General features: G+C 39.5%; 3 protein-coding genes and 1 pseudogene across 6 annotated transcripts in view; 2 read left to right on the forward strand and 2 right to left on the reverse strand.

Moving 5' to 3' along the window:
• The window catches only part of LOC129774963 (dentin sialophosphoprotein), a 31,890-nt gene extending 16,804 nt beyond the window's left edge, over positions 1 to 15,086 (forward strand). Inside the window, exon 5 of the mRNA XM_055779087.1 lies at positions 14,789 to 15,086. Within this exon, the coding sequence (XP_055635062.1) occupies positions 14,789 to 14,845 (57 nt within the window). The 3' untranslated portion in view covers positions 14,846 to 15,086. The remainder of the gene's footprint in view (positions 1 to 14,788) is intronic.
• LOC129774962 (HEAT repeat-containing protein 5B) lies at positions 903 to 21,841 on the reverse strand. Of its 4 annotated transcripts, XM_055779082.1 has the most exons (8): positions 21,684 to 21,841; positions 19,384 to 21,371; positions 19,059 to 19,332; positions 18,897 to 18,929; positions 2,321 to 5,465; positions 1,659 to 2,261; positions 1,569 to 1,583; positions 903 to 1,506 (listed from the first exon to the last, which is right to left on the reverse strand). In XM_055779082.1, the coding sequence occupies exons 2-8, from the start codon at positions 21,342 to 21,344 to the stop codon at positions 1,163 to 1,165; spliced, it is 6,375 nt and encodes a 2,124-aa protein (XP_055635057.1). In that variant the 5' UTR covers positions 21,345 to 21,371; positions 21,684 to 21,841; the 3' UTR covers positions 903 to 1,162. The 4 variants fall into 4 exon arrangements, with proteins under 4 accessions (XP_055635057.1, XP_055635059.1, XP_055635058.1 ...); XM_055779084.1 differs by lacking the exon at positions 18,897 to 18,929; XM_055779083.1 differs by lacking the exon at positions 1,569 to 1,583.
• A 315-nt stretch (positions 21,842 to 22,156) lies between these two features.
• Positions 22,157 to 22,273, forward strand: LOC129780734 (U4 spliceosomal RNA; annotated as a pseudogene).
• Positions 22,274 to 23,431: 1,158 nt separating this feature from the next.
• On the reverse strand, positions 23,432 to 27,337 carry LOC129774147 (uncharacterized). The gene is made up of 2 exons (XM_055777844.1): positions 25,059 to 27,337; positions 23,432 to 23,921 (listed from the first exon to the last, which is right to left on the reverse strand). Exons 1-2 carry the CDS (start codon positions 27,335 to 27,337, stop codon positions 23,432 to 23,434), a joined length of 2,769 nt encoding a protein of 922 aa, XP_055633819.1.
• Between the last annotated feature and the right edge of the window lie 359 nt (positions 27,338 to 27,696).

The following is a 27,696-nucleotide window of genomic DNA, read 5'->3' on the forward strand; positions in this document are numbered from 1 at the left end:
ATTCCAAAGAGATTGTCTTCGTTACTAAAAAATAGAAACGAAGCAGTTTTTACTTTAGTGGCATTTTTATCTTTCATTTTCATCAATGACTCTCTAAAACAAATGGAAGTAAATCATTTACATGGAAGAGTGTTTTGGAGTTTTTTACATCCCTACATTTGTTAATGGGCTGTGGGCTACTGGGGCTGTGTGTGATATCAGAAGCAGGTTTCCTAAACGGACAAGCACAACCTGAAAGAGACTTAAGCAAGCTCGAGAAGTTGCTATTACGGAGCTCTACGAATCTGAATTGTATGATTTTGGAAATATTGGGCCCTATCGTGTAATTCGAGTCGATATCGAGCAAAGTCGATAGTATCGACCGAGTGAAAACTATCGGTGCAATCGTCATCATTTTCGATTTTTTTCGATTTGCTTGTTGCATAGAATTTGTTTGTTTTAGTTTGTATCCCTGATATTCTCCTTTGGAAAACTTTTCAGAAATCCTTAAATATATGCCATTAGCAGCTCACGAAGCTCGAGCAAGAACTTGAATCGATAGGATTATCTCGATTTATAAAATAGGAGATTTTCTCGGTGGCATCGACGGACTAAAGGCTCTCGGTGTAACTGTCATAATTTTTTGAGTGGCTTGGTTTGCTCATTGCATACTTTTAGAGAATTAGTTTGATTTGGTTTGCATTCCTGATATTTTCCTTTTGGAAACACTTCTGAAACGCTTAAATATATGCAAGCAAGTTCGAGCAAGAACTCGATTCGCTAAGATTATCTCAATTTACAAAATACAAAGTTTTGCTCGGTGTAATACTGTTGGGCATTGTATCGATTTCTCGATTCGATTTACATAATAGAGATAGATACAGGGACGTAATATTTGATTAAGCCTTGCATATTTCATGCAGTAGTCATAATAGTAATACTTTATTGTTCCGTTGAAGTATATATTAACAGTTATTAGGTTCACCCATTTTAATAAATTCTATATCAGTTACTTCGAAGTTAAGCGGGGTATACTTTCGTCATTCTCTAAAATAATTAGCATGGATATCATGCTCCAGTTTGCAGACAAATGTTTTTAGGAGTTTTGCTTGGATAAGAATGATTAACTGGATTAAATGTTTTAATTAGAATGCTTAGTTTTACTCCAGCTCCTGTGCGTAAATTATATAGCACTGAAATTGCTGAAATCGGTTTTCAATTGGATTGTTGGTTTCTGCTGCTGTGTCATGCTCGCACGAGCGGCTGCATTAGCTGCTTCGCTCTTACTTTTTGCCTGAATTACGTGCATCTGGTTGCGTTTTACGGCAGCTTCAAGCTTGACTCGCAGTTCCGGTGATTGTGACATGTACATCTTAAATTCTTGTGGATATTTCGGTCCAATTTTCATTAACCACTGCAGGGCATGTTCGTGCAGTTGTACACACAGTTTTGGTTCCACACGGAATCGCTCCGGTTCCAGAAGATAGCTGATGAGAATTGGGACCAGCAGATTCAACATTTGAATACCTAAAATAATACAAAACACAGTTAAACAAACACCTTAATCAAACACTCCTGACTCGTTCTACCTTGCATTAGTTCATCTAATATGCCAGCGTTAATAATGATTGTTATTAATTATAATTTATGGTAGAGAAAAACATCGTAAAGAGACTTACGATTTTGTGGTTCTGCCAAAGCTACTAAAGATTCCAAAGTGGTAATTCCTTCCAGAGTGAATGCTAGCTCGATATCATTCTGCGGGTTACGGCTTGCCTCCGCGAACAATGTTTCGATCAGCCTCGGTGCCAATGCGTGGATATATGGTGTGGAAACTTTCAAATCGGTATTGATAAAAATGGAGCGCATCGTTTGTACACATTTCAAACGAACCATAGGCGAACCACTCAGAAAGCACTGTCTGAAGTGATTTATACAGGGGTATTGCAAATTTGGTACCGATACTAATGTAGAAGGAGTGTGAAGTAGGAAAACGGCGATAGCCAACATCATAGTGACCTCGTCCAGTTTGGTTTCCTCGCATCCCGTCTTGGTGAGATCTATAATCCTACCAAGCGCACTTTGCAACAATTTTCGCCAGCTATCGGCTGATTGTTCATGTTTGCTATACCGATCTACAGCGCATGTTTTCAACAATTGCAACGCCGACTGAATAATATTAGAGTTGGCCAAAATACTTTCATCGTTAATCGATTTTGTAGCGACTTCTTTGATAACGCTAGTAGTGAGGTAGAGCATTGTTGGAAGAATAGATAAAGCTCCTATAAGTTGGAAAAATTCAAAGAATATAAACGGGGAAACAATTGAAAAAACGACCTACCTGTCGGGGAACATAGTTTCGTGAGATCCGTCATGCTCTGAATAGCGATAGATACGAGTAAACTGTTATCGTCAGAAAGCTTGAATAACCCATTCTTAGCTTGATTCATCTGCCGCTGCAGTTGTTCGTTCGCAACACGTGTACTTTGGGATGGATTCATGGCAGGAATCTGGCGTGCGAGCAGACATAAGACTACTTCCATAACGGCATACACGTGCGATTTGCCCGGTAATATTTCCCCCTCCTCACCCCCTTCTCCCAGATTATCGACTTCGAAATTTTCCTCATCGTTACCGTTGTCAATTTTGCTTACCAAGCTCGCTGTATGGTCACGCTTTTCTAACTCCAGAGACTCGTTGGCCGCAGTAATGGTTTGCTTCAAGATCAGCAAACACAGATACTGAACTTCTATACTATCTCTCGTTAGAATCAATCGATGTAAAACATTACATAACTCGATGGGCAGTGATTTATTTTTCGAAAGCATCAATCTGGACCATTTCGAGTCGAAGATTGTGTATAAAGATTGCAAACATGCAATAACACTATCCAATTTTTCGTTGGTCCTAGTGCTGCAAAGTGCTTCCATGCATATTCCGAACACCAAATGGAACCGATCGGCGCTTGGGCTGCCATGAGAGATTGTGCTGTTTGCGTTTCCCGTTGTAAGATTTTGATTTGCTCGCTCAAAGGCTGGAACATTAGTTATGTCGTTGGCATTCGTTTTGTCGTCTTCGTTTGTTGTTGAAATATTTTCTTCGTCTTTGACGAATCCTTCCGCATTTAACCACAAGGCAGCAGCATATAATATGGGAGGCCAAGATGTCAGATAATGTGGTTTTGCCAGATTCATTGTGTCGTTGGTATAAAATGATCCACCATCATGTGGCAACTGGCTCGCGTATTCTACCGGCAGCGAAAGCAGCGCATAGTCCTTCAAAGCTGCCAGCCAGTGGGTAGAAAGATTGCTCAACTCAGGCTGCACAAGTGAAAGTAAGCTCTCGCCGCGACTTTCAAAATCTCCAAAATCATCATCTAGCGCTAGACGATTCATGTCAGGGGAGAGATGTGAAATAGTGCTCGACGACGAATATAGTGTTTCTAGAACAGAACTTGCCGGAGCAGAACCATTTCCCATCATTGCCATTATATATATTTGGCCCCAGGCTTTTAGTATGCTTAACTTTTCCAAAGTGGCCATACTTTCATTGTATAGCTGTGTGCTGTTTGTTTTATTAAGTTTGCTCAGATTCGACACTAACAATTGATGCACTCGGCGCAAATCATTCAAATCTCTAGCAACTCCGGAACCAATCCATGCTGAACATACTTCACAAGCTGCAGCTGTTACATGCGAGGGTGTGTCCTGTGAAAAAGCTGGCCGCAGTGCTGCTCCCACTTGTGCTTGAAATTGTTCGAGCAGAAGATGTCCTGGAAACTCCGGTTCTGGAACTCGCGCGAATTTGTCGATTATTTCTTGAAGAGTTTTCAAACCATCCAGTCTGAGCTGATCGGAATCACTGGTAGCCGCCATAAATGCCATTCGAATCAAATCGGACAAATGCAAAACCAAATAGTCCCCTCGGGATTTCGTTATTTGCATTTCTTTCGCTAGTAACAGATCGAAATGTGCAGCATTAGAATTTTCGCAAGTTAGGATAATTCTTCGAACGCACTCGGCTGCGAAAACTCGTGTAGGCCAACGGGGTTGAACCGCTGGATGTGTGGCCTGATTATCTTCCGCGTGGAATTCGATGTTATCATCATCCGCTTCGTTGTCATCGGCATCGTCATCAGCTTCCTCATTTACACTGCCAACATCAGCCGTCCCTGCTGTTAGAGCTGTTTCCGATGCTACTGTTAACACATTCTTGCACATACTCAACCACTGTGACAAATTATCGGCAGCGAGTATTTGAAGCATCGATGTTATGGTGTCATGGATATTCTTGATCATTACTCTATCACTCTCGGTATCAAGCATTCCGAACAGCACACCCGGTAATCCGTAATCTGACAGTGCGAATTTTTCATCATCACTCACCAGATTCATTGCGTGTTCACACACTTCTTTCGCCTCGCGAGTAGTTAATTGACGAAGACAGGAGACAGCGGCTTTGCGGAGCATTAAATAGTTACTGCTAAGATTTTGACACAAATTGGGCACCAAAGTAGACAAATTCACATGACGAGGTGCAAATAGATGGAGTTGTTGCAAACAGCCCGTTGCTTCTGCCTGAACCAATGGATCCGAGTGAGCTTGCATAATCGCCGCAGCACACAGGAATGACGAACGCGCCGCTGAAATTGACACGCCATTACCCTGCAGTTCAGGACCAACCGTAGTGATCAACGCACTCAATACACGACCAATGCACTGGTGAACATCTACGTGTGAGTGAGGAACAAATAAAAGCAATTTCAAAGCCAGAGAGAGCGTTGGTTCCACATATCCTCTAAACATAGGACCTCCGGAGTCCGCGATCAAAGATAGTGCGTATAGGGACCACACTTGTACAACGGGCGAGCTTCCATCCTGGGCCAATGCCAACAGAATGGACACACTGGTATTCAAATGTTGTGAGGAACCCATTCCACCAACATAACGATGCAGACATCCCAGAGCCAGCGAATGTCCTGTTCTTGTGACGACGTCTCTTGCCGATTTCAAACGATCGAAGCTGGTTTGCGCCAGTTCGGCGGTTATCCGCGAATCTCCCACAACCTGTGCTATTCGCCCAAGAGCCTCCCCGGCAGCACATCGCAGTATGGGATTGGTACAAATCAAAGCATTGATAATTAGGTTTGTAGCGCTTTTTCTCACTTCATCTTGACCAATGCTAGATTTGGTTTCCGTCAATCCTTTCAATCCACAAAGTAGCGCAGTGAAAATATTCATTTGCACAGCTTCTTGGCGTGAAGATTTCGCATGCTTTATGCACTCTCCAAAATGTTCCAACATTTGAAGGCGATGTTTATTAGCAACCTTGGGGAAGATGAGACCGAACAGCGTAACCGACATATCGATTACTGCAACCCCCAGTGGAAGCGGCCCCGGACACTGTTCTCCCTTGCTGATGACTCGGTACAAACAACATGGATCGTGTTCCAACGCTCCGGACCCTGCAGCACTGTTCGGCTGGAGCTGGAAGAGATGAGAAACGTTTTACACGGAAGCTCTAAATTACTAACACAATTAGAAAAAAATTGTTCGTTCTGCGAATGGAATATCCAGTTCATTTTTGATGGCTGATGGCGGTATTATAGTAATTAATAGCGAATTCGTTTTTAAAACTGAGTCAGTGCCAAACTGACTCTGTAATAAAAAAACGTTTTCAGTTTCACGAATGCGGTGGTTTGTTGGTGTGCGTTATATAGTCTGATTTGTTTATATTTACGACGGCAAATGTACAGTGTCGACGTCTGGTGGTGATATTAGTGCTTGGGAGGTAAATTGTTCTCCCTCAGATCAGAAGGGCCAAGTGCAGTGTAAACATATAAAAGTTTGAATGAAAATTTTTACTTAATATTGTTTGATTACCTAACACATGTAGTTCTGACACTCACTTAACCATTTGTCGATGCATTTCCTGTTTGTTCCACAAATAATTACTATTATAATATAAAACCATCATTAGACACAGTTTTCGTTCAATATTCTGCGATATCGGAAAAAAACTTTTATTTAATCACATAAAATAAATATTCGATACGTTAAAGTAAATTTTCATTCATAATTTTGATTTTGAAATTTATTCCACCTGAATATCCAACATTATTTTCACCTCCCAATGAAAGCACACGTAGCTTAATGCCGTCTACTCTACTCTTCAAAATCAGAATCCGAATTGGATTACGATTCCAATAATACAAAAGCAAAAGCAGCAGGTTTTCCATTTTCATAGTCTTTATTTTGAGATTTTCCAAAACAATATTCGGAACTTGACAGTTCAGTATAGTTGTATTGGTGAACCCGAGTGCCAACCCGTGAAACATCTCAGTGCGAAACTAACAGCTTTCGGGGCGAACTAGTGCGAAACTGAGTGAATAAAAAAACGTTTTGACAGCAGTTAGTGCGGCACTGGGGTTGAAACTGAACAAAAACGAATTCGCTATAAGCTAAGACAAGACCAGACAACTGGCTTCTTACTCTTCTTCGTCGTCCAAAAACGAAGCCATGACATGAAGATGCCAGAGCTGCCAAATATTATAAAATATCTGATTTTTCAAATTTCTATTTTAATGAATCGTAACATTTGGTTGGTGCGAATTCAATGATTATTGCATATTTTCAAATAAACAATCTCAAAAATATGCTTTAAAAGGATAAAATAAGTCTTTTAAATACCCATATCTATAATATAATCGTTTCCAAAACAAATTTGGGATTTTTTTTTAGCAAATAAATCTAATCTGACAACCGTTACAGCGTTATGCAGATTCTCATTGTCTGAACCAAAACATTCTATCTTATTATATGAGCAGGAATACAACCAAAACAACGTTAGAAAGCCATTTTATTCATACAAAACGTGATTCAAAAATAAAAATGAAGTGTAAAGCCTTAAATTGTGAGCGAAGGACGGATACTCATCCTGAGTATAAATTTTATCGGTTCCCTCAAGACAAAAATATTCGGAAAGAATGGATTCGATTTTGCGTGAACAGTGAATTTGAAGTTCCACTCTTTGAAATCAAATCAAGCACAAGAATATGTAGCGTAAGTATTAAAAACTAATTCTAAAACATATCCTAATACTAGTATATATACAGGCTCATTTTGTTGATGGGAAATACAATGAAAATGGAGTTACGAAAATTCCGACCTTAGCTGCATCCGCGAATGAGGAATGGGAAGAGATACAAAGTATTGAGAACAATTATGATTTGGTTGACGTATATGAAGGAGATAAACAACTACAGGAAGAAATATTTCGTTTGAAACATCAAATTTCCAAGCTGAAAAGGTAGTGTGTCAAAAAATATGTTATTTTCTAATATTTTATATTGATGTAACCGTTAATAGAATTGTAAAACAATGGAAGAAAAAATGCGGATATCTGACCTCGAGAATTCGTGGAAAACAACCCTTGAAGAAGCTTTTCAGAGAAGATCAAATTAAGCTATTAACAGGAGAGGTTAAAAAAGTGAAACGTTGGCCAATGAAACGATTACGGAAAATTTACAAATTCGGTTTGCATGTCAAGGTGGATACGACAAGCTTATTCAAAAAGGCTTCCCGTTCCCATCCACGAGGACTCTACTACGCCAAATTGAAGGAGTTCGTTTCAGTCCTGGTATGTAATTATAATCATATGTCTCATCGCATGTTAATATATGAAATGATATTTTGTAGGTATTCTTGAAGATATATTCGAGCTGCTACAACATAAAGTCTCCACAATGTCGGTTGAAGAAAAGGACTGCGGATTGGTTCTAGACGAAATGAGCATAGACGAGGCAAATGAGTTTTGCCAAAATACGAAGCAGTTTGTTGGAACAACAACGCTTCCTATGTCCCAAACTTTAGCCTGTAACGCTTTGGTATTCATGCTAGTTGGAATCGCAGCGCGCTGGAAACAGGTGGTTGCTTTCGAGTACACCGGCAACTCTATACAAAAAGAGTTTTTGAAGAATGCTGTATTGTCTGCAGTTTCAAGAGCAGAGGGAATCAGTTTGCGTGTCCATTTTATAACAACAGATTCCGGGTCCGAAAACCAGCGCATGTGGAAGGATTTGGGGATCGATATTCGTCGCAAAAATGAGACATTAAATGCTGCGATACCTCATCCAAACGCTGAGAACAGAATGCTAGAGATCATACCCGATCCCGTACACGTATTTAAAAATACAGTACATGGCTGGTTGAACAATGTCTACCTGAAAGTTCCGGATTGGTATGTTCGTGAAAAAAAGCTAACATCCAATATTGTTCATCGAGACCATTTAACCACAATCGTGAACTCCGAAATAAACAACACGTTGCGGCTTTGTCACAGACTAACGGCCTCGGATGTGTGCTTTGACAACAGAACATCTTCAATAGATAAAATGAAAGTATGCAACGCAACAAAATATTGCAACAGGACGGTGGCTGCAGCATTGAAGTTTCATGCGGAAATACGAGAATTACCGGAGCTTCTTACTACCGCATGCTTCATAGAAGACTTTGCTCGATGGTTCGAGCTTATCAATAATAGGGCAGAAGAAAAAGTATTTTGTTTGAATGATCCTATGAAATATGACGAGGATATCGCTCATCTGAAGACCATGGTGCGGTTAATGTATGATCTCCAAGTAGGACACGGACATTGGAAACCATGGCAAACAAGTGTAATCGTTTGCACGAATGCAATTGTGAGGTTGACAGATCGGCTTTTGCATGAAGGACACCCACAAATATTTACATCGCGGTTCGTCCAAGATTGTCTGGAGAGTCTTTTCTCATTGATTCGTGCAAAGCAACGACGCCCAACTCCATTGCAATTCAGCAATAACTTGAAAATTGTGACTCTTTCGCAATACATGACCGTAGTACCGAATGCTTCGTATACAGCCGATACACAACAACATCTTATTGGATTGATAGATTTGCTATCAAAGCGGCGTGAAGAATGTTCAGCCCAGAAATTGATGGACAATGAAGCAGCATCGACATCATATCGAATTTCAGCTTCATCTAATTCTAGTGATAATGTGGATGATATGAATATTGAATTCGACTATGAGTACACCGTCGATGAAGCGAAAACTTTTCTCGACAGAACAGAACAAAATTCGTTGTTCTATATAGCTGGTTTCATCATCAAAAAAATTATTCAGCGGGAAAGAACATGTCAGCAGTGTAACAAGAGATTGGTAGTCAGCAAAACACAACCTAGATTGTATCAACCGTCTCTTTTTTCATATTTGCGAGCTACAGCTTCTAACTCTCCAATCTGCATAGTGAATGATGAGACTTTTAATTTCTTCTTAGCAATGGAAATTCTATTCCGAAATATGAAATCGCATTTGGAACCTAACGAAGCTGATTTGCCGAAGAAAATGGCAGGAGAAATGTATGTTTTGCCATCCACTTTATTCCATTGTGAAAAAACAAGGAATGACATTATAAAAAAATTTATATCTTTTCGTTTAAAAAGCGGAGAAAACAAAAAAACAAGGAAACGAAAATTTGATAGCAGGAGCATGGCATGGTAGAAATAAAATATATTAGTATCAGAAACCAAATAGATTATTATTAAACTAAACTTATGTCCATTTCCATTTTAGTGTTGTCCGAAAACTCATTTTTTCCACTTTTTCCCAAAAATGACTTTTTCAAAAAATCATAACTTTTGAACCTCTGAACCGATTCAGATGATCAATAAATCTAATTGAAGCCAATGAGGTAGATTTTTAATAGAAAAAATATTGAAAAAAGTATTGAACTTGGAAAGAGGGTTCTAGAGAGGTGTTTTTTTCGTTTTAGAGTCATTATTTTGTAAATTTAACATGTTTTAAGTCTTCGTTCAATATTCTTATGTGACTAGACTAGACCTATGCGACTAGAATCCTATCTTTCCGGTAAGTGTGATATTTTTTCAAAAAAGATTGGCTTATTGGCTTCAATTTAATATGTCGATCATCTCAATCAGTTCAGTAGTTCAAATGTAATAAATTTTTGCAAAAAATTATTTTTGGATAAGAGTGGAAAAATGATTTTACGGACGACCGGTTAACTTTGAAAAGTCACTCAAAAACACAAAAAGCCTATCTGATATCGAGATATATTATGTAATAAATCCTCAGCTTTCAAGAAAAAACATAAAATATAAAAACATAAAAACAAAAAACATAAAAATAACAAAAAACAACTACAATCAATAGTTACGAAAACAAAATTCGATTTCTTGGCAAGCCTAATATTTTTCCAAAAAAGATTAATTGGCTTCAATTTGATATATCGATCATCTAAATCGGTTCAGTGATTCAAAAGTTATGAATTTTTAAAAAAGGCACTTTTAGGAAAAAGTTGAAAAAAATGATTTTTCGGACCACCCTAAAATAAGAAAAGGTCACCCTAACGAAAAAATAAAAAATACGGGTCTAATATTTTGCAATAAAGAAAGAAACTACCACTTTTCATGGAAATCTGAGGAGCACTATATCGGTTTGACATGAAATGGATGTATATATATATATATATATATATATATATATATATATATATATATAAATTTTTCAATTCAATCAAAATATAGTAACAAAATAATTAGGTAAAACGTGTATACAATTCCTTCACATTTCCTCTAAACTAAGTATCGTAATATCAATTAAATTCATTTTTTTTCTAAATTCAATACAAACCCAACGTAATTTATTTTTATTGGCAACACTGGAAAAATCGACTTTGTTTACAAAATTTATCGAAATCGACCAATCAGAAATCAGAACGACTGACAGAAATTTGGTCCGTATCTGACAGAAATTTGGTCCGTAAAAGACCCCCTATTGTCTGATCTTATCTTAGGCTATAAGTTTAAATGTGAATTGGTAATTATTCTAAAGGGTCAAACATTTTAATGATCTGTCTATTTCAAAACGTAAGGGTGGGTTTAGACTAGTGATATATTCATGTGAAGAAATATGATGAGATTTATAGAAATCGCATCAACCGTTTACACTAGCGTGAACTTCTATAATGAATATATTCATATTTTCGGTGAATTTATTCACCTAAAGTAGAACTGCATCCAACTTTAGTGATTTCTCACCAGTGAGAAATTCACAAGCGTTTACATATGCTAAATTTATTCAAGTTATATATACCTCGAATAAGTGTATCATATTTATTCTCACCCGTTTACACATATGTTCACGTGAATAAATCCATCTATAGCTATAGATCTCCCTAATGTAAACCCGCCATAAGTCAAAATCAACATTTTTATCATGGTGAAGTACACGAACGAGCAACGCTTAACATCTTGAGTGCCACGGTTTTATAACGATTGGATGAACATTTTTAAACGTATTAAAACCATCGTTTCTTATCGCAGTGGAGGGTATTTCGGTTCGAAAGGGAATGCTTATGAGGTTATATTCTTATATTATTTACCTTTACTATCATATGTTATACTGTCAGTCATCGGTGACTGACGCGGCCTGAACGAAAACTCAGTGTCAGTCACCGGTGACTGACATGGCAGTCAACGTGTTAATAGTTTTTAAAAAATTACTACCGAAATTCGGAGTCGGTGGTCCGCATGAAGCAACGAAAATATCGCAGCCACAAGCAGGGGCAAAAAATCAGGGAAAATCAGGATAGCTTATATTGGGTTGTCCGGAAAGTTCGTATCCATTTTTGAGTAAACAAAAGTATAATTTTTTTGATTTTCCTATGCACAGTGTTGTTTTGAAATCAATTCAGGAAGTTCTGAAATCTTTCAGGTAGCCTAACAATTCTATACATAAACTAATTATGGAAGCTAATTTGTCGAGTTGCGAGCAGTATTTGTGGGAATGTATCGACTGGTTGTTTGGTAGAAGCTCACAATACAGAATTCCTCTCCAATACCACCTAAACCAGATCATAATTTTTTTTCAGGTGAAGACCGGGTCAGTCGGATTGTTTCAAATGACCCGTTTGTATCACCCGCCACGACTTGCTTTGAAAAAAAATCGATGCATAGATGAAACGCACAAGTCGTAACGACTTACGTAACCATGTTTCAACTAGAGGTGGGCAAAACGGTTCACTTTAATGAACCGTTCAGTGACCAACCGTTCACTTAAGTGAACTAGTTCTTTTGAGCAGTTCACTGCGGGATATGTCCGATATTTGTTAGAAATAACTTAGCACAATAGAAAATCAAACTTTGATTTTGAAATTTTAATTTTGTTTGAGTCGTTATTCATTATTTTCAGCATGAACTAGCATTGTGCTGCTTTGCTTACGATATATTGCAATAAATGCTATAGCAAAACTGTACCCAAACCGCGAACGTCCATCTCAAAATTATCGAGCACAATATGATATAATATAAAACATATTTCATATTAGCGACGTGAATTTTACTGTTCAACAAGACTGTTTAAATCAACTTTCAACTATATTTTATAAGTGAGGTAGATTGGCATAACAACTTACTGAAATATTTACCCTGAACTCCAAAATATGAAATTTGATAAATAATTTAACAATCCAATTTAAAACCATCGTATCCTGAACACAACATAAAAAAACGCAACAAGCGTTTTTTTATGAAGCGACAATACCGACATATTATTTTTGATGTTTCATGGGGCTATCGTTTGTTTCCATTCGTTAATTTGAGAACTATTTACCTTGCAGCACCATTCATCTATTACTCGTTCGTTTTCTTTCCTCTTACGCACCGCTTACCGTACACAGTTCGTTCTGAACTGCATGCACAGTTCTGTCAGCGGTCAGTTCGTTCTGAACTGTATACACCGTTCAGTCGGCGGTCAGTTCGTTCTGAACTGTATTATCAGTTCATCATTTACCGTACACAGTTCGTTCTGAACTGGGTATACAGTTCATATGAACTGTTGCCCAGCAAAAAAGAACGGCAGTTCGTTCACTCTTTTGGGTGAACTCGTTCTTTTGATCAGTTCATGAACGGTTTGCCCATCTCTAGTTTCAACTGATGCACATGAACGGATATTTTAAACATATGTAGTGAACCTGCTAATTCATTTGTCGTGTCTCATGGATCATCCTTGCAACTTCTTGCTTTACAAACAATTTATTATATATTCTTCAAGAAATAAAACACTTTTTAATAATAATTACAGTTTAATAAAAAAAATGATTCATACTTCTAAAATTCTTGTAAATCGATTGTTATACTTGGATGTTATTTGCTGCGAAAATGTAATGAAACTTGTATCGTTTTTATTTAACTGTACATAATTTTTGGTCGCTAATATTCCTTTCATCGTTTCGGTTCCTATCCTGTTTCTAAACTTCCTTTTTATTGAGATTGAATTGCGAGAGCCTTCGGGCATATGATTCTCATAGATTATATTTCTTTCACGTTAACTTCAAATTTAAAAAAAATGTCGACAATGTACCTTCGAAAATGCGAACAGATAGAGTATAATTGAAAGAAAGAGTAAGCAGTCTACATTTAATGTAGACTATTATGACAGTTCTCATACACAACCAGCAAAACTTCCAATATATTTAAATGGATTTCTTTTTCTGGTTTAGCAAAAAGTAGAAAATCAGGAAAAATCAGGATAATTTTATAAAAATCAGGGAAAATTGAGTGTTTGTCAGGATATCAGGGAGCGTGCCAAAAAGTCTGGGAAATCCTGAAAAATCAGGAAGGTTGGCATCTCTGGCCACAAGTGAATCCATCCGGAATGACCAAAATCAGGCAATTGCACGGCGTTTTCAAGAACTGGGCATCTCCCAAACCTCTTTCGGGCGTATTTTGCGAAAAGCTATTGAACTACATCCTTACAAGATCCAATTTACTCAAGAACTAAAGCCACTTGACCGAAACTTCTCCGATTGGGCTCTGGCGAATCTTGATTTTCGTCACAAAATCATTTTCAACGATGAGGTTCATTTCTGGCTAAATGGCTTTGTCAACAAGCAAAATATGCGTTATTGGTGCTTCAAGAAATACCATTGCATCTGCAAAAAATTACTTAGGGTAGTTTTCATGCCGAAGGGGTAATTGAACCATATTTCTTCGTCGATGAGAACGACCGTCATGTTATGGTCAATGGAGAGCGCTATCGCGACATGTTGGAAGACTATTTTTGACCAGAATTGGATGATCTTAATATCAATGATATATGGTTTCAACAAGACGGTGCCACTTGCCACAAAGCGCACGTTACCATGAATTTATTGAAAAGTAAGTTTAGTGAACATGTTATTTCGAGACAGGGACCTGTCGATTGGATTTCTTTTTATGGGGCTATGTCAAGTCACTGGTCTATGTCAACAAGCCAGCAACTTCAGAAGAGCTCAGAAACAACATCCAAAGCAAAATTCGCAACGTTCCGGTCAGGATATGTGACCGAGTGGTGGAAAATTGGGCTAAACGAATCGATGCCGTAAACAGGTCCGTTGTTGTCATATGACCAAAATCGAATTTCATTTTTAAAAAGTAATAGTTTAACTACAACCAGCATAAATTTCAACTCAATATCTCAAAGAATCTGTGTTTTCTTAAAAAAAAAAAGGTTCACAAGTCCATAATGACGGATCTAAAGGTGGACAAAACGGTCTGACCAACCGTTCACTTAAGTGAACTAGTATTTTGAGCAGACCACTCACTCTTTCGTTCAGTGGAGGGATATGTCAAAGCAAGTATAAAAAGTATGGGATGTTATGTAGGACTGTTCATTGTTAAAATGCCGTTTTAATTATTATTCGCGCGATATTTGTTAGAAATATTGATTTGAAATTTTGATTTTGTTTGAGTCGCTATTCATTATTTTCAGCACAAACTAGATTTGCGGCCAGCGGAAGTAACGTCCCTCCGAATGCTATTCCGGTAGGAGAATGTGAGGACGGAGAGCCACTGTTCGTCGGTCGTGTATCGCACGAGAGAACTCAAACGGTCCGTGAAGTCATATTATTACAATTAGCTATTAAACACACAGAACGAATCGTCATTCGGTACAAGTCACCACTGCAGCCTTAAAACATTTGAAAAATTACACACCAAAAACAAGAATCTTGTGGGAAGCGAAGATCCTATTTACCGTACGTTTTGGATGATAAGTTTTATTCGGGATAACAGAAAGCTGTAATAAAGTTAGCAGTGTGTTTTTCAATAGTACATAGTTGAGATTTATTTTTCCTTATAACACGCCTTGAACTCACTCAGAACTCACATAGCAAGCTCCAAAATACGTTTGTCCGGAGAAATTTCGTTGACGAAAAAGCTTCAAAGTGTTTTAGTGTTGTTTAGATGCGTTCTATATTTGTAAACAAATTCAAACATACGTGAGTAGCGCCTAAACGGCAATTTTGACATTACGTTTTACCTTCCACTTCACTTTCCTTGATCTGGACTAAAACAAGCAAGATAACATGAACATGATAGGTAATGCAAAGTTTATAATCTTGAAATTGAACGGGACAGTTTGGCAAACATGGAGTGTGCGAGTAGAAATGTGATTTCAACCACTGTTTTGTCGAGTGGAAGCCTCCTGGCTGGTTCATCTCAGGGAGGACGTGCTAGTACCCAGGTCGTCATCTATTATGACCATGATGTCGCACTTCACCGGAAATACGTTATTACCATCCAGCATCCCCAGTCGCTCCTTCTGAATCTGAGCCAGAGACTGACGCTTCCACACGAAAATGTCTATTTCGCCAGGTATTGTCCTATTCTTTTTGTAACGGCGAAGATTTCATTTTTTGTGATAAATTTTGTTTGATTTTGTGATAAATTGTAACCAGCTGAAAGTGTAATTGATAGTGCAAAAGATAAGTATAAGTTGCTACCTAACTGATATTTATTTTCAGCATTATCCCTAAAACAGCAGCAAGTGGAATACATAATATCGGAAATGCAGACGAAGCACGAACACCTAACTTCTTAAGTAGGGTGTCACAGAACTCCCTTTTTTTAAAGGTGTTAGTTATTTCAATTCGATGCCTAAGCACATTAAAAGAGCAACCACATTAGTGGATTTTAAACAACAGTGTATTTCACATATCAAAAATGTAATTTAATTGGTTAAATTGTATTTAACGAAGTTGTTTTTAAAGAATTGTGTTTGTGTATGTGTATGAAAGAATGAACTGCCATCTTCGTCTCAATGATAATGAAGGATTTTTTGTATGTTTATAGAAATGAGAAGAGAAAAAAAAAGAAAATAGAAAGTAGTCTACATAAGTTAAATATGCGATAATGCAGCCATGAGAAATCTGAATTGTGATAGCGATTGGAACATAGTAGAGTTTGTTCTTATTGTGGAATTTGATATGTTAGTTTCGTTAAAAAGGAGCACAGCTATGATTGGGGTTCGTTTAAGATCGAGGGAACGAATGTTGTCGAGCAAAGCAGACTCAATAGCGATTTCTTAAGGATCAAGCAGACAACCGCCAGAATGAAGGGATAGGCTACAACCTGAAATTCATCCAACGGGTCAAATGTTCGATTAATCTGAAAAGTTAATAGTCTGACAATTTTGGCAGTCAGGTTACAGTGAACTCAGAAGGTGCTATGAGATAGCTTGACGGGACAGCAAGCGTTTCCTTTTGAGATTTGACTGAACTGAAATAATTGCTGTGACTTCTTACAAACATGTCCGAAGAAACTTTTGAATAGACGAAGCTAAGTGAAATACCGGAAACACAAAGAGGTGATTTCATATCTGCAAATTAAACCAGTTCGTTTTTATTTGTAAAACTGGTTATGTATTAATTAATTATCAACTAGATAATCGACCAACTCAAACCTATGTAGGGGAACGAGGCGGGACCTTCATTAATTGGCCGGCGGTATCGACCTCCCGGCCCAATACCAACTTCTACGCTCTGACTGGAACTGACAGCACGAACAAAGCATTAAGCATAGTAGCTTGATTGTTTTTGCAATGCCTGCTGCAAATCAACTGATGATACTGTCAATTTTTTTCTGTACACAACAGGTGGCAGGGTTTGGAAAATCACTAAAAAAAATCCATTCTTATGCATATGTTATTCCGTTTTCCTGTACATCACCGTAGATGATTCTTAGCACTGGGCATTCGAAGGATTGATATCGGGACAACTAGGGGCTAAATTTGCTTCTTTCAAAACTCCGGAATGTTTTCAGTAAGCCATTTCTGTGTTTTCTCATCATTATGAGCACATGCTCCGTCTTGTTGGAGGATAAACTTACGGTCAGCAGCAACCTTCTTCATTCACGGGACAACAACATCCTGCAGAACATAGAATACTACGGCTGTTACATTCAGTCCTCGATCAAAGAAAACTGCGGGCATTACATCCCCCTCGCTGGAGACTACGACAAGAATCATCAGAAGGGTCGGAACTTCGTTGACATGACGATAGGGACTTGATAATGATCTACTGCAAATCACCTGTTATTCTTTCGATTCACCTTTTGATCTTGATTAATTTTATTTTTCATCAGAGTAAAAGACTACAGAATTAATATGATGAGGATGTTTCAACCGACTCAGGATTTTTTTTAGCTTTCTCCAATCGTCGTGTTTTGGTCACAGCATTCAGAATCCATGATTCAGGATTGTTATCATAAGATAGTTTTCATAGTCCAGCTTGTCACCTTCATTATAGATGGGACAAAATACCCCTTCTTTCCACTCCTCCGGTTGCTGCTCTATGTCTCAGGTCCTGACTACCAACCGGTGCATACACTGTTTTTTGTCGGACCTCTCTTGAAGAGCTCCACTGCGAGACCTTCTTAACTAGCTGCTTTCTGGTTCTTCCTCCTTTAATTCGCTCATCGCAGGGGATCGTCAACGCCGTATTGTTCTCCTATATGCGAGGCGTTTAACCTTCTAAGCTTCCGCGATTCCCGAGAGCGATAAAGCAGCTCCATCTCGTTACACCCTTTCTCTTCAAGGTAGTTGTTTCTTATGAAAGAAATTTGCTTTCTGCTTCCGTTTCAGTCGATATAGTTGCTCGCTCGTTGCAGCATAAATCATTCTCGCTCAGAAGCGCTCGCCACTCGTCGAACCATTGGAGCATTGCGTTCGTTTCTGCAGTCGTCGTAGGTGGTACCGTGGTGAGCGCTTTTGTTTTATGTTATTGACAACTGACAGTTTAGAACGCAATTTGACCATCAGTAGTTGTCTCAAGTTGGCGCCCTGATAGGTTCTGACGTCGATGATCAATAAGTCATCAATTTGGGTTTCCTTTTGTTGTGGTGATTTCCAGGAGTAACGATGTTGTAGGCTATGCTGGAAGAAGGAGCCAGCGAAATCGATAAGCCTTACGCCATTTTCGTTAGATCGCAAATGGGCGCCTAACTAAACCTACCAATGATTCTAACTACGTAGAATTCTTCCGTATCGCTTTCCATGATACCTAGATGGGGGCTGTGGACGTTGATGATGTTGATGTCGAAGAAGTGGCCTCGCATCTCTAAACTGCACGTTCGTTCATTTATTGGCCAACAGCCAATCACCCGTTTCAACTACTCCATCAACACGTTGATTTTAAAATGAGTCACTCACTTTTGTAAAACACGCCCAAAAATGAACCACACGTGCTATTACCGTGAAATCCAAACTAAGACTGAACTAAAGATTGCCTTTCGCTAGAGACACCCGCATCAGTAATCATCAATAAACAACACGATTCTCGGAATTAAATTGCTACATTCGGGCCTATGACGAAGATGACGGATTAATATATACAAAAAATGCTTTTAATTAAATGAAGCTTGGAGCGAATTGATCTATAACGTGTAAATATTTCGATGTGTTTTTAAAAAATCAAAAGAGAAACACAAACTGTAAGCAGTTTCGCAAGCGACAACCAAAAACAAATGACGAAAGGTGATACATGGTGAACATAATTGCATGATTATGCGTGATCGTCAAAACTATATTCTGTGTAACTTACATATTCGCCGTCTGCCTTACGATTTGGTTCCATCTTACGATGAGGAAGTTTAAGTTTTATTTAAAATAGGAAAAATAAATGTAAAAATAACAATTCATGTGGGAGAATTTCTTTGTGTTATTTTCATTCGAAAAATGTTCATGTATAGTAAAACAAACTAACCTGGTCTTCAATCGTACGATGATCCGTTTCTTGCAGCCACGTTCCAAGTATGATAGAGTCGTCTGCGTGACACATTTGTCGCAAGAGTGACGTTGTCGTGTTGGCAGGGTTCTCGGTTAATGTAAACTCGGATACGAGCATTCGCAATAGATGTGTATATGACGACTCCAACGCACTGGCTGGGAGCAATGAAAGCGTTTCGTACAGTCGCAAGCGAACCATCGCTGTTGGAGCTTTCAGGTGCTGTCCATAGTTCTTCAGAACCGAAGTGATACTGAAAAAAGACATACTTAGCTATCGACTTCAAACATTACATATAACTTACTTTATCAGCATAGCTAATGCGCTTTCAATAGGTGTCAATAAACGCCTTGTTATGTCATCAGTAACTAATTCTGGACAATGTAGTAGGAAACTATGCATCGCTGATAATGCTCCTGCACGACCTTCTAAAGTTACTTGCCAGGTGAACGCATCCCCACGAGCCTTTTCGGAGTCTAATTCCTTGGTAGATCGAGGGAAGGCATTACGCCACAAGAGCAACATTCGCGGAAGCAACCCTTTAACTACGGGAACTCCCAAGGTCATGATGGAGCCAATAAGTAACCATCCTGCCTGTGTTCTGTTGAGAGATAGACGACTGTTTTGGCTTGCAGTTCGTAGCAGCTCTTCTGCCGTATTGAATATCACTTTTCCTTTTGTGTGTGGTATGCCAAGTGGCGAATAGCGAACTCCTCCCAAAACAGCTGCGAGAGCACTGCTATAGCCAGATATGGCGTCCGGAGACGTTCTCATTTTTTCAATCGCCTCAATGCATCTATCAATTAATGGAGTGATCTGGCTAGGAACGGCAACGCACAAACATCTTAAACACCATGCAGCCGCTAGTCTTGCTGCCATACATGGATGAATCAGTACCGCACAAGTAGCATCGATAAAGTTCAATGATTGGTCAGTGAGTAAATTTTGTGCAGTAGTACCCAACAATAGGACCAAACTTCCTAGCTCCTGTAGCGCACAGACCAATAGATGTTGACTGAACAACGTTTCTTGATTTGAATCTTTTGCGTTTTCTGGATTGAAGTCGATTGAATTCATTTGTTTCGCTATAATGTGAACTAGCTCTTTGCAGGCAGATGTTTGTGCTTTTTCCCCTAGCATTTTTCCAATCACCGAACGCAAGATAAAATTTATGCATTTTCTTGAATATACAGCGTCAACGTGAGAAGAGGCGGCTTTCGGATTTGCCACTAAATCGAGCACATGTACAAGGAAACTCTGAACATTTCGCTCCAACCAGAGCCCACCCATTGTTTGTACGAATACAACGTACGCATGTGTTACGCCTACGCGAACTTCGCGGTTGACACCCGAGCTGCCTTTGATAATCTCACCAGTTCCTTTCAAAAAAGAAACTCCTCCCCTGAGAAATCCAGACATTAACACGGATAGGGCCTCGTCTGCAGAAATGACTCGCATCGATTTAGTGCTCGAAGCCGACGATGTCATGTTGTTAAAATTTTTCAAGCTTCCATTCTGTGTACACGCGATAAGGGTTCCCAATAGTTGCGCGACTGCACATCTGACTTCATAGTTACAACCATCGAATGCCCGAAAACACAGAGAAGCCAAACTTTCTAGCTCGTTAGTATATAAAAATGGTGCGTGTTTAGTCATCTCAAGCAAACAATTTGATGCTGCTACACGAACCGCCATCACACGATCAGTAAGGCAGTAACGAACGACCTTATAGATATCCTTATGCACGTTGGAGATGGCAGACCCCATTCCTGCGCAAACTTTCTCCAGTGTTAACATTATCTCGATTCGCACCTGCGACTCGGCATTTTTCAAGGATTTTGTCAAGATCTGTACGGTCTCTTCATATGACCTACCCATCATTCTACCGAGTTTCTCATACATACATCCAACGACACAAATCGCAGCCAATCGCGTCGCTAGATAACTTGGCGAGTCATCTTTGTTCTTCAGAATATCATTGCACTTATTCACTGTTTCAAACAACAAAAAGGTATCACCAACCGAGAACAATGTTGCTAAACACCGCGCTATCAGCTTCCGCGTTGGAGGTCCCGGTGAACCTTGGATGTGCTGCGTTAGTTGTTCAACCAACTTTTTCTGACATCCCTTGATGTCGGATTTCTGCGCAGCGACCAAAACCTTGTCCAAAAAGCGAAGCCACTCGAAAATGAAAACCGGACGCTTTTGCTCCGGTATTTGGTTGAGGGCGTCTTCATTTAACGTGAGGCTGTGCGACAACTCCATATTTGATGGGCGAAATTCACGTTATATCTGAAAAAAAATACTATCTATTACGATATTTTCAATAGTTTTTTTTTAGAAAGTCCCAAAAGTCTATCAACTATTATTTAGATTTAGCTTCGAGAGAGGTACATAAAATTACAGTTTATCGAAGATATCAAACTGTGTTTTGTCTGGTTATCAGCTTAACATTCTACTCAAAAATAGCATCTGCTAAATGAATCAATACGACGTGAACTAAAATGATATCATCTGGAAAGGAGCTCTTACATGGATGGAAAAAAAATACTATGGGAAAAACTAAAACCATACATTGCCCACATAAGTTCAAAGTATACCTACCTCCTTGCACATCGAATATCTTTTAAACTAAGCCAATGTTTGTGATATTGAAATTTTCGCAGAATAATTCATCCACTGCCGATCTAAACTTGTGAACTCGAAAGTTTTGTAGTTAAAAGTCACAACCATCTGACATACGATTGCAACATTTGATCAAGGTCGTTACATTTGATGTAAACAAAGAGATGCTTCCCTAACCTACGTAACAAAACAGTCAACTAGCAAACCCAAAGTAGTGATCCTATATACTAGAGAGGATTGAATGGTTTAAAAAAATAAATTGACGAATTGACGTCAGATTTGCAACCTGCCGGTGAAATGATGATGTTTCTGCATTTTTTTAAATTTCCCGGTTTCAAGAAATCTTTCTACGCTAAAAAGATTAAAAAATTATCACATTGAATTGTGATGAGAATGTTATGAAGGATGGCTTAGTATAAATGTTGATTTACATTTTGTTTACTAGTTATAGTAGATCTGCGCAGTGGCGATATCGTAACCAAATGAGGTACATCCGAGGTGCGATTTTTGCTAGTTGAAAACTACTCTCGATAACATTTATTAATCACATATAAATCTAGATTTCTCTAAGCTCTATGACCAAACTTATTCATTACTACAAGAAAACATGGCTAGGCGCAAATTGAGACGCGACAAAGCGCCTGTTTCTGTGATTAATGAAAACAGATGGAATAGCGCAAATTGACTAGATGACGCGAGACGGCGCTGCGCTCGTGAGACAAGACTCGCGTGACGCTGTGGCTGAACCACAGTTTCTCGTGTTGGTCGTGCCAACATTGGTGGATGTGTTGGTGAATTATTATTGCGCAGTCATGTGTGAGTGAAACATGCCGTCAAATAAAATTGGCAGTGCGTTTTACAACAAGTTTATTATGGCAATTCACCGTGAATATTGTTCAGTAAATTTCTGTTTCTGTTATTTTCGTCTAAATTGACGATAGAAGAAAAAATAAAAATTGAAACGGCATAAGTTTATGATACCAGTGATGCGAGCCAAAATTGAAGAATTGGATTTGGGAAAATTTGTGAAGGAAGAGAATTCGCAAAATGGTAAATACTTATTCCGTATGTGTTGAGGAGTTTTCGGACGTCTTTTGAGCGCTCACTGGCGAATAATCAGCCGGTTATTTTGTTAACGAGTCGCTAAAAGCTAAAGAGCTTGTTATTATTAAATTTAATAAATTTTACAATTAATTTTCCTTACATTTATTCGTAACCTCTAATTCCTCAAATGATTTATTTTCCGACAAGGTATTTCAGCTATCAGCCTAGATATGTAAGTTATTATTAGCCATAATTTTTCTAATTCATTTTCTTTTCGTTTAGGTACTTACAATATAATTTTACAATGTAATTAATAGCTATTTCACAAAAGATATTTAAATAAATTTCACGCAACGTAAGAAAATGTGTTCTGCTTTGTATCAATTGGTTTTCTTTTTTTCTCTAGTTTTGTGTTCGACATCGTTGGCAATGCTGTCGCTTGACAATTCATCTTACTCTTTCGAGGGGTCTTCGAATCCACAGCTCCCCTGCCCGTAGAACTGCTAATTTCACTCAGTTTTACTTGTCTTCAATGTCTAGCAAAGCCAATTTAGACACCGGTCTGCGAAAAACACCATTGGATGTCTGAACCCTTGCTCTTCGGATTCGTCCATCCGAACCTCTCATCACCTCGACGATTCGGCCTCCAGTCCAACCATTCCGCATCGATTGGTCGACGACGATTACCAAATCTCCTTCTGCGATATCCTTAACGTCATCGAACCACTTTGTTCGACGCCAATAACGGGTAAATACTCCCTTATCCATCGACGCCAAAAATGATCTGTCAGCTCCCTAGCCAGATTCCAGTTGCTCCTGCCTAATTTCTTCGGATCCAATATCGATTTTGGCGGTTGTATGACGCCACTAGAGCTCATGAGGATAAAATGGTTAGGCGTGAGCGCCTCTTGCGTTTCATTCTCGAGCGGTACAAATGTTAGAGGTCTTGAATTGACCACACTCTCAGCTTCGGCCAATATGGTTGAAAATGTTTCTTCATCAGGAACTCTTGTCGTTTGCATTGATGCCAAGGATGTTTTCACAGAGCGTACGAGACGCTCCCAGGCTCCACCCATATGTGGGGCTGAGGGCGGATTAAATATCCACCTGGTATCACGGTTCGTAAACGTTTCTGCGATGTCTCCAATAGCTATTTCAGCTTGCAGTTCATTACTGCATTTTAGAAAATTTGTCCCATTATCGCTATAAAATTCCAATGGCGAACCACGGCGCGATATGAACCTACGAATGGCCATCTTGCACGATTCCGCTGATAATGTGTGCACTACCTCTAAGTGGATCGCTCTTACTGTGAGGCACGTGAAAAGTGCCACCCATCTCTTACTGTGACTACGCCCAATGCGTACTGGCAATGGTCCGAAATAATCGACACCCACAAATGAAAACACACGAAAATGTGCTTTTAATCTCGCAGACATAAGGGGTGCCATGCGTGGTGATAATGGTTGAGCTTTTTTAACTTTACATTGTGGACACTGCCGCGCTATTTTTCGAACTAATGTTCGAAGGTTTGAGATGTGAAAACGTTGCCTTATTTCGTTTACAACAGTCTCAACGTTAGCATGCAAATATTTTTTGTGGTACCAATTTACAAGCAGCCAGGTTACGTGATGGTTCTTCGGTATGATTACAGGACAAACAGTATCGAATGATAGGTATGTCGCGGCAAGAAGTCGACTTTCAGATCGTATAATTCCGTTTTCATCAATGAAAGGTGAAAGTTTATATAGTTTGCTATGCGATTCAAGTTTTCTGCTGGCGTCATTGAGTATCACCAACTCACACTGATACGTCTCTCGTTGTACGTACTGCCAAATAGAAACCTCAGCTGCCTTGAGTTCATCTTGCGTAAAAGCCCCACTTGGAGCCGCTGAATTGGAAACTCGTGCCCGTAGTATAGTTAGAAATCTGCGCACAAATGAAATGGTACGCCAGAGTCGCTTCCAGTTGGAAAACCTCGCCCAATCAACTTCTTCACAAATTTCATCTGTTTTATGTATGAAACAGTGCCGAAGCTCTTCTTTCGTGTCTTCTATAGGGGAAGTCAACCAATAATTTTCGGGCATGTAGAGAAACTTTGGCCCTGTAAACCAGCGGCATTTCTGAGAAAAATCTAGATTCGAACTCCATTTGGTGCCTTCATCAGCAATGTTATCTTTCGTGGAGACCCAATGCCACTCCTGGGGTTTTGACAGCGTTAATATTTCTCCTAGACGACAAGAAACAAACTGTCGATACTTGCGGGGATCTGATGCATGAATCCAAGCTAGGACAGTTCTTGAATCACACCAAAAAATAGTCTGGGTGATCTGTAACGAGTGAGATTCGATTATCGCCTGGCGCAGTCTCGCACCAATTACCGCGGCCATCAGCTCTAGTCTAGGAATTGATAACGGCTTTAAAGGCGCTACCTTTGCTTTCCCGGCCACCAGCGCACATTCGACGATACCATTGATTTCAGCTCGTAGGTAAGCCACACAGGCGTATGCTTCCTCGCTCGCGTCACAAAATACGTGTAGCTGTAGGTTTTTTATTTTGTCAGCTGGATGCGCAAAATAACAGCGTTGAATTCGTACGCAATCAAGCTGGGTGAGTACTCCCAGCCATCGGGAATAATGATTACATAGTTCCTCGTTAATGGGTTCGTCCCAATCTGCTTTGGTTCTCCAAATATTTTGGATAAGAATCTTTCCATGTATAATAAAAAATGATAGAAGTCCAAGAGGATCAAATATCTTCATGACCGTACGGAGCACTTGTCGTTTCGTAGGGTGATTTATCGGTGATGGCATACACGTCACAAAGGTAAATACATCCTCTTCTGGGCGCCAATACATGCCTAGTACGCGCTCTGTTGAATCCACCTGTCTGAATGTGAGATTTTTCTCCAAGTGATTTTTCTGTTCTTCGATTCGCGAGAGAAATTCACCAGAGTTTGATATCCATCCTCTCAAATGGAATCCGCCACGAGCATGAATCAATTTTACTTCCGACGCTCTCCGTACCGACTCATCTACACTGTCGACGCTATCAAGGTCCACATAATGTTTGTGGGTGATAGCGTGAGCTGCCTTTGGGTATTCATTTACGTACTCCGACGCGTTCATGTTCTTAACGAACTGGGCGGAGCACGGCGAGCATGTGGACCCGAACGTGGCTACGTCCATGAGATACACTTGTGGTTTATGTTTCGGATCTGTTCGCAACAGAAGCCTCTGCGAATGCCGATCTTCTCGGCGAATATAAATCTGATGGAACATTTCCATTAAATCAGCAGCGAACGCGATTCGGTATTCGCGAAATCCAAAGAGCACGCTCAACAAAGATGTCAATAAATCAGGACCTTTAATCAACATGTTGTTCAATGAAACGCCGTCTACTTTCGCAGCAGCATCACAAAATATACGGATTTTCGATGGTTTCTTGGGATTTATGGCCACACCCAACGGTAAATACCAAATCCGACGGGGATTAGCCTCCTGCAATTCCTCTGAAGTCGCTTTATGAATGTACCCCTTCGTCTCGTATTCTGCCAATTGTCTCCGAATACTCTGCCCGATAACCGGATCTTTACTCATGCGTCGTTCCAAACACTGCAAACGTCGAACTGCCATCGTGTAACTCTCTGGGAATTTGAAGTCATCAAACTTCCACAGAAGTCCAGTTTCATACTTATTTCCGATGCGTTTGGTCGTCTCTCGCAGAATTCTATTTGCTCGTTGCACCTCTTCTGACTCTGGACATGTTGTTAACGAAACACCGAGGTTATCAATAGAAAAATATGTGGATACCATATCATGCAGCTTAATGTCCTGCTCACATTCACATATGTGAAAGCTATGAACGTGACGAGCGGATGAGCTTCGGTTTGATCCGTATATCGCCCATCCCAATCGGGTTTTAACTGCTACAGGATCCTCCGGCATACCTTCACGAAGCTTGAGCGTTGCCGTTAAATGAGCGTTATCACTCCCTATCAGTATACGTGGCGTTGCCCGATCGTAGTCTGTGATCGGCAGTCCTTTCATGTGTGGAAACACTTCACATATTTCATTATAATGAATTGATTGTAAGGGTAGGTCCAAACTGCCCACCGTCCTTACGTCTCTTATAGTGTATCTGTACTGATAATCACGGCCAGAAATTTCCAGCTCCACACGCTGAGAATCTACTTCTGCCCTGGTAACTCCTGCCGTCCATTGCAAGCAGAGTGGCTGAGCCTCTCCTTTAACATCCAATTCCCTTACCAGACATTCTTCCACCAGCGTCTTCGATGACCCATCATCCAAGAATGCGAAGGTGTTTATTGAACGACCATTCGCGTATAATGTAACCGGTATGATTCGGAATAAAACTGCGCGCCCAGTGTAATGGTGATTTGATACAGCTCCCGAAACGATAGCACTATTTTCCTGTTGATGTCTATGTAGCAGTGGATGATGTTTCGCCTGACACCCATCCTGTCCACACGATCGTTGCAGTTTGCATGGCCGCCGTCCATGAGCCCCTAGACAATTCCGACAGAGCTTATTTAGTTGTACCGTCTTCCAACGTTCTTGCTGACTCATATTAGCAAAATCTGTACAATCTTTAACACGATGGTTGATGTTTTTACACACAAAACATGAACGAATGAGATCACCGCTAACGTCCTTTTTTTCTAAGTTTATTTCGGCAGAATGTGCACCGAAGAACGTTTTTTCTTTACTTCTATCGGCCCTGCCTGAATGTAGTGACGGCTTCGATTCAATCGATAAGGTTACGTCGGCAGCAGCCCGCACTAACGTTGACATGTAGTCCGCAAAGGTGCTCATATTTACCACGGAACATCTCTGTTTATGCAACGACCACTCTAGCTTTAGATTTGCTGGCAGCTTCTCAACCAATTCAGACAATAGCATTGGGTTGTGAAGGTGCTCCTCTTGTC

The sequence above is a fragment of the Toxorhynchites rutilus genome, chromosome 3, assembly GCF_029784135.1.
Source record: "Toxorhynchites rutilus septentrionalis strain SRP chromosome 3, ASM2978413v1, whole genome shotgun sequence".
Taxonomy (NCBI): Eukaryota; Metazoa; Arthropoda; class Insecta; order Diptera; family Culicidae; genus Toxorhynchites; species Toxorhynchites rutilus.